This window comes from Chiloscyllium plagiosum, unplaced genomic scaffold, assembly GCF_037043375.1.
Source record: "Chiloscyllium plagiosum isolate Xiang-an unplaced genomic scaffold, Cpla_swu_hap1 HiC_scaffold_3, whole genome shotgun sequence".
Classification (NCBI taxonomy): Eukaryota; Metazoa; Chordata; class Chondrichthyes; order Orectolobiformes; family Hemiscylliidae; genus Chiloscyllium; species Chiloscyllium plagiosum.
In genome coordinates this window covers 8,290,357-8,296,832 of record NW_028270141.1, presented here as the reverse complement: position 1 = coordinate 8,296,832, position 6,476 = coordinate 8,290,357, and the positions used below count along the sequence as shown (strand labels likewise).

At 42.1% G+C, this 6,476-nt stretch overlaps 1 protein-coding gene and 1 non-coding gene across 3 annotated transcripts in view; both read left to right on the top strand.

Annotated features, from left to right (window-relative positions):
• Positions 1–1,647: 1,647 nt before the first annotated feature.
• trnas-aga (transfer RNA serine (anticodon AGA)) lies at positions 1,648–1,729 on the top strand. Its single transcript has one exon. It is a non-coding gene; the product is annotated as a tRNA-Ser (tRNA).
• A 245-nt stretch (positions 1,730–1,974) lies between these two features.
• hs1bp3 (HCLS1 binding protein 3) overlaps positions 1,975–6,476 on the top strand; it is a 64,859-nt gene continuing 60,357 nt past the window's right edge. For both annotated transcript variants that reach the window (XM_087977339.1, XM_043676809.2), the window contains exons 1-2: positions 1,975–2,106; positions 5,691–5,856. In XM_087977339.1, coding sequence (XP_087833465.1) covers positions 2,081–2,106; positions 5,691–5,856 — 192 coding nt within the window. In that variant the 5' untranslated portion in view covers positions 1,975–2,080. The remainder of the gene's footprint in view (positions 2,107–5,690; positions 5,857–6,476) is intronic.

Here is a 6,476-nt window from a genome sequence, read left to right as displayed (position 1 = left end):
CCTTAAAATTCTGCTCCCCCGTGATAGCCACTTCTGCCCTGGGAGAAAGTCATCATCTTGTGCACCTCTATCAAGTCATCTCTCATCCTTTTTCACTCCAATGAGAAAAGCCCGAGCTCCCTCAGTCTTTCTTGATAAGACATGCCCTCCAGTCCAGGCAGCATCCTGGGAAATCTCCTCTGCACCCTCTCTACAGCTTCCACATCCTTCCTATAATGAGGCGACCAAAACTGAACACAATATTCCAAGTGTGGTCTAACCAGGGCTTTACAGAGCTGCAGCATAACCTGCAGGGCTCTTAAACTCAATCTCCCTGCTAATAAAAGCCAACACACCATATGCCTTCTTGACAACCCTAACAACTTACATGGCAACTTTGAAGGATCTATGGACATGGACGCCAAGATCTCTCTGTTCCTCCACACTGCCAAGAATCCTGCCTTTAACCCTGTATTCTGCATTCACATTTGACCAGAAAATGTGTTTTCAAGAAGGAGATAGATCATGCTCTTGTGGCTAAAAGGATCAAGGATACAGTGGGGGTGCAAGATGAGGGTGTTCAGCTCAATGATAGGCCATGATCATGTTGAATGGCAGAGCTGGTGTGAGGGGCTGAATGGCCTCCCTGTGCTCCTATGTTTCTGGAATTTGAGTCTAGCATCCTCATAAAATTTGAAACAAAAAGACAGTAAAATGCTCGAAATGCTCAGTGGTCAGGCAACATCTGCGAGAGGTCAGAGATAATGTTTTGGTTCTTGGTTGAGGAGAAACCTCTTCACTCAGAGAGTTGTTAGGATTTGGAATGCACTGTCTGAGAGAGTGGTGGAGGCGGATACCATGGAAGGTTTAAAAAGAGAGCTGGATGTATATGCATTTGAAAGTGACGAATTTTAAGGGCTGGAGAGAGGGACTAGCTGGTGGCTCTTTTGGGAGCCGGTACATACCAGATGGGTCGAATGGCTTACTTCTGTACTGTAAAATTTTACGGTTTCAGACTTTCAGCATCTGCAGTATTCTCCTCCTTAAAATGGAACTTGGTGCGGTGCAAAAATTCTGTCAAAACTAAAAGTAATTTAGAGACCAGAATGGAACAGGAGGTTCAGTTCAGAGCAGGGTCTGGAAGAAAAAGCCTTCTAATCCACATTTGGCCGGTGCATGTGTTAGTTTTAGATAGTGGATTAGTGGTGCTGGAAGAGCACAGCAGTTCAAGCAGATCCAAGGAGCAGCGAAATCGACGTTTTGGGCAAAAGCCCTTCATCAGGATTTCTGATGATTCCTGATGAAGGGCTTTTGCCCGAAACGTCGATTTCGCTGCTCCTCGGATGGTGCCTGAACTGCTGTGCTCTTCCAGCACCACTGATCCAGAACCTGGTTTCCAGCATCTGCAGTCATTGTTTTTACCTAGTTTTAGATAGTGTTCACCAACACCAATGAAATTTATGTTTAAAAATACGTGGCACACACGTTTTAAAAGTCATGAGTTGAAGGCACCTTGTTGGATTGGGGTGTACAAAGTTATAAACCACCAGGTTATAAGTCCAACAGGTTTAGAGGCACCACTATTGGATAATAACCTGGTATTGTGTGATTTTAAAACAGACAAGGAGCAAGTGAATGAATTGGCAGTAGCAGAAAGTATGCACGCAAGTAGTCGTGGCCGAGTGGTTAAGGCGATGGACTAGAAATCCATTGGGGTCTCCCCGCGCAGGTTCGAATCCTGCCGACTACGTGTTGATAATATATTTTGTTACAAACAGGATCAGCTGGAGATCCGGGGAAACATCGAATCTGAGCTTTAATTGTCTGCAGGCGTGGCACAGAGGGAGGGAGGCAGAGAGATCGCGATCAGTATCTCTGATCGAGGTTTAAAGAGCTGCGATGGGTTTTTGCAGTTGTTGGGGCAATGTTTGGAGTATGACCCTGGGAGGGATAGTCACTGCCTACTCTCTCTCTCTCTCTCTCTGAATCCCGTGACTGTCACAAGCCGCAGAGTCTCTCTGCGCTGATACCCAGCTCTCTGTCTCTCTCTCTCTTTCTTTCTGTGTGAGCGAGTCTGAGAGTGCAGGCAGCTCCCACAAACATGCCTGAGGGTCTCATCACTTCCAGGTAGGGGAGGTTTCTGCAGCCACAGCACAGTGTGACAGGGAGAGAGGTGTCAGATGTCCCACTCACTCCGCGGCTGCCCCTGCCTAGGGCTCTCAGCTGTTTCTCACATATTTCCGTATTGTCACTTGAGAAACTACAAGCACGGCTCAGGGCAGAGCAACTGGAGTGCGGACCTTGGGGGTTCACGTCCTGCAGGATAGGGAGGGCTGGCTTTTGTCTTATCTCTGAAATGAATTAACTGGCGCAGTTTTGTTATCATTGCGGAAGACAGCCGCAAAAAAAAATGTAATTCTCGCGAAGGCCTCGGGAAGACAGGCTGGAAAATGTCACGCTGGTGCAGTAGGGGGTGATCTTTTAAACAAGAGCAACTTACTCTGTGTTCACACTGAGAGTTTAGCTGGAAAAGTGGATTTAAAAAAGCAAACTTGGACTCTCAGTCTTTACTCTGAACTCTGAGGTGGACACGAGATTTGCTGGACCAGGGTGTCCACATAAAACCTTACATTTGCCTCCTCTCGAAATGCAGTTGTTCAGTCTAATATTTTGCACTTTTTAAATCAGCTGGCATTTAAGACAAGGATACACTTTATTTAACCAGTTCTTTAAGATGGAGGTTGAACAGCATTGCGGGCCTGAACAATTCTCTCTCGGTTCTTTGGAGCCAAATCGATCTGTGTGGTTTCTTTTCAGTTTTGCAATGAAGAAATATAATGTTGCTGATAAAATATAGTAGCTCGTTTCACTGCTGGAGATGATAAGTTTTTTTTTAAAAAGCAGTATTCTTTGCTGTGTGCAATCTCTCTGTTGCTGGTAACAGGATGAATTGCTGTTTGATTTGTAGAATAATAAGGTTTTATTGTTTCTCGGCTTGACCATTTCCTATGCTGTCTTTTCTGTAAAGTTGGCCTCAATCAAAACTCTCCTGCCCCCATCCTAACTGACAACAGTCCTGTTCACCCATCAACCCTGCACTCTGACCTACATTGGCTCCTAGTCTGACGGCATCCTCTTATTAAAGTTCTATTTCTTATTTTTCCTTTTGAATTTTTCCTTACAGCCTACACCTACCCCATCTCCCCATCGCTGTAATCTTCTCCAGCCCCACAGCCTTCTGAGATACTTGCACTGGTCCAAGTCTGGCTTCATCTGTCCTTGGTTTTTACTTCACCATTGGCTGCATGCCCTCAGTTGCTTGTGATCTAAGCTCTGGAATTTCCACTCTAACCCCGTCCATCTCACACTCCTTTTAAGATACTCATTAAATCCTTTACCTTTCACCAAAGCTATCTGTCCTTATCACCCACTGAAACATTTGGCATCATATTTAATTGGAATGTTGTGTAGCAACTTGTACTGTTGATTATATAAATGCTTATCATGGTTGGGTAATTGGGACATTTCCTAACTGCAACCCACATTGTGATAAGGTTGTATGGTGGATAATACTCTAATTAGGACTATTTAAGGCTGGTGCTAGGTACTTGCAAAACAAATTTTGTGCTAATTGAATAAAATACCAAAAGAATAGTTAAAGTCTTTGATATACTTATTCAGTGATTGCCTACTGTCTCCTCTAAAAATGGTAGGAATTTTCACATTTACATATACATAGAATTGACACATCCTGAAAGATAGGATTCACATGTATTTGGGGAGGTAAGGACTGATTAGGATAGTCAGCATGGTTTTGTGCAAAGGGAATAGTGTCTCTCAAAATCGATTGAGTTTTTTAATGAAGGAACCAGAAAGACTGAGGGCAGAACAGTAGACATTTTTTAACCTGGACTTTAGTAAAGCATTTGACAAGGTTCTGCATCGTATACTATTTAGTAAAGTTAGATCACATGGGATTCAGGATGAGCTTGCCAATAGGATAAAAAATTAGCTTTATGGTAGGAGACAGGATGGTGGTGGAGGGTTGTTTTTTGGACCGGAGGCCTGTGACCAGCCGTGTTCCTCAGGGATCAGTACTGGGTCCACTTTTGCCACTTACATAAATGATTTTAAATGAGAATATTGAAGGCATAGTTAGTAACTTTGCAGATGACACCAAAATGGGTGGTGTAGTGGACAGTGAAGAAGGTTACCTTGATCAATTAGATCAGTAGGCTGAGGAGTGGCAGGTGGAGTTTAATTTGGATAAAGGTGGGATATTGTGTTTGCCAAAACAAACAAGGGGAGGATTTATACAATTAATTACAAAGCACTGGGTAATGTTGTATAACAGAAATACCTAGGGGTTTGGGTACATGAAATTTGCACCATAGGTAGACAGGGTGGTTAAGAAGGTGTTTGGCATGCTTGTCTTCATTACTCAGACCTTTGAGTATTGGAGTTGGGACATCATGTTGAGGTTGCAAAGGATGTTAGTGAGGTCTCTTCTGGAGTTCTGTGTGCATTTTGGTAGCCCTCTTATAGGAGGGATATTATTAAACTGAAGATAGTTCAGAAGAGAATAACCAGGATATTGGGAATGGAGAGAGTTTTAATGACCACGACTCCCAAATCCCTCTATGTTGTACCTTTCTGCATATCTCTCTCAATTTAAATAATATTCATTTCTCTATTCTCATTTAACCTATCCATATATCTTTGGAAAATCTGTGACATCCTCACCACTTGCTTTCCCACCTAATTTTGTTATCTGCAAACTTAACTACAGTACATTTACGTTCTTCATCCCTCGATGTTGTGGCAGCCTTTTACTGAATGGTCTGGCTATACCAGTGTAAAAATAGGGGTAGGGCCCACAACTGGTTTTAGCATTGATTTGAGAAATGCTGGAATCATTCAGTAATGGACTTGACACAGTTGTCACCATTGTGTTAACTCAGAGAATATTGACATCTAATATACAGCCACCTAATTCAAGCATGGATTTCAGATTGAACAATGTAGAGACTCAAGATATCTCATTTGTTGTTTCTTGATAGTTATTTAGAAGTCATACCAATTATCAGGTGCATGGCTCTAGCTTTCTCAATCAAGTAACATTTTCTCACACTGTGAATACATTTTGGTAGCAATCATGATTCGGAGATGCCTGTGTTGGACTGGGGTGTACAAAGTTAAAAATCACACAACATCAGGTTAGAGTCCAATTAAACTTGTTGGGCTATAACCTGGTGTTGTGATTTTTAACTTTTGGTAGCAACTGTGTTTAACATTGCAGCATTATCATCTGTTGGGGAATTCATGCAAATAGCGTGATTCAATTCAGAATGTTCTAGGATTATCCACATTTCCATTTTATGGTACTTGGGTAACAGAAATGTTCTACTACAACAGGACAATTGTGTTCCACTGCAACCTTGTGATATAGAAATCATGCTATGGAAAACCGCTAATAGAAAATCACTGTACCCATTCAGTAGCTTGTTTGGATAATGCAAACTATGTTCAAAATTCATCAATTGCATTATCGTCAATTTGTGCTGATGAGACACACATTATAGCAGAATGACCTGTACCATTGACATTTGTTAAGTAGGATTGTCAGATAGCTACAAGGCCTTTGAGAGACTCATTTATTGAAATGCTTTCAGTAACAAATCCTTTTCCTGTAATTTTTGTTTTTGATTCAGGTCAATCCAGAATGTGCACACTGGAGTAGACTTGGCAGTCCCAGAGTACCAGGAGATCCATGGCAAACTGATGTCAGGCCATGTGGAGTATCAAATTGTTGTTGTCACTCAACTGGCCTCCTTCAAGTCTGCAAAGCACAAACCCAAAGATGTTGTTCAGTTAGTGGTAAGTGAAGAAGAATATTTTTATAATGCATTTGACAGCATGGTGGCTCAGTGGTTAGCACTGCTGACTCACAGCCAGGGACAAGGGTTCGACTCCAGCCTTGGGCAACTGTGTGTGGAGTTTCATACATACTCCCCATTTCTGCGTGGACTTCCTCTGGGTGCTCCGGTTTCCTCCCACAGTCCAAAGGAGAGGTGGATTAGCCATGGGAATTGCAAGGTTGCAGAGATTTGGTGGGAGGGGATGCTCTTCAGAAGGTCAGTGTGGACTTGATGAACCAAATGGCCTGCTTCTATAAATGTAAAGGTTCTCATCCTCTACAATTTGAATCTACTTATGAAATTAATGATCAAAAGCAATTTTCCACTCTGTTAATGAGAAAATTAGTTTAAAATAGCTGTACTTATGCCACCTAACAAGGTGTTTGGAAACCTGTAACCATTTTCTTGGCAAAGCGTATTGATTCTGTTAGAAAAATAGAATCTGATGAGATGTCTTTGACACTATACACTGAGTTACACTGCAGTGCTTTTGGTGTAGAAAAAGTCATAAAGTTATTGAAATATTCTTTTTATACCAAAAGTGTTTACTTGTTTTGCACCATTTTGAAAATTTATGGT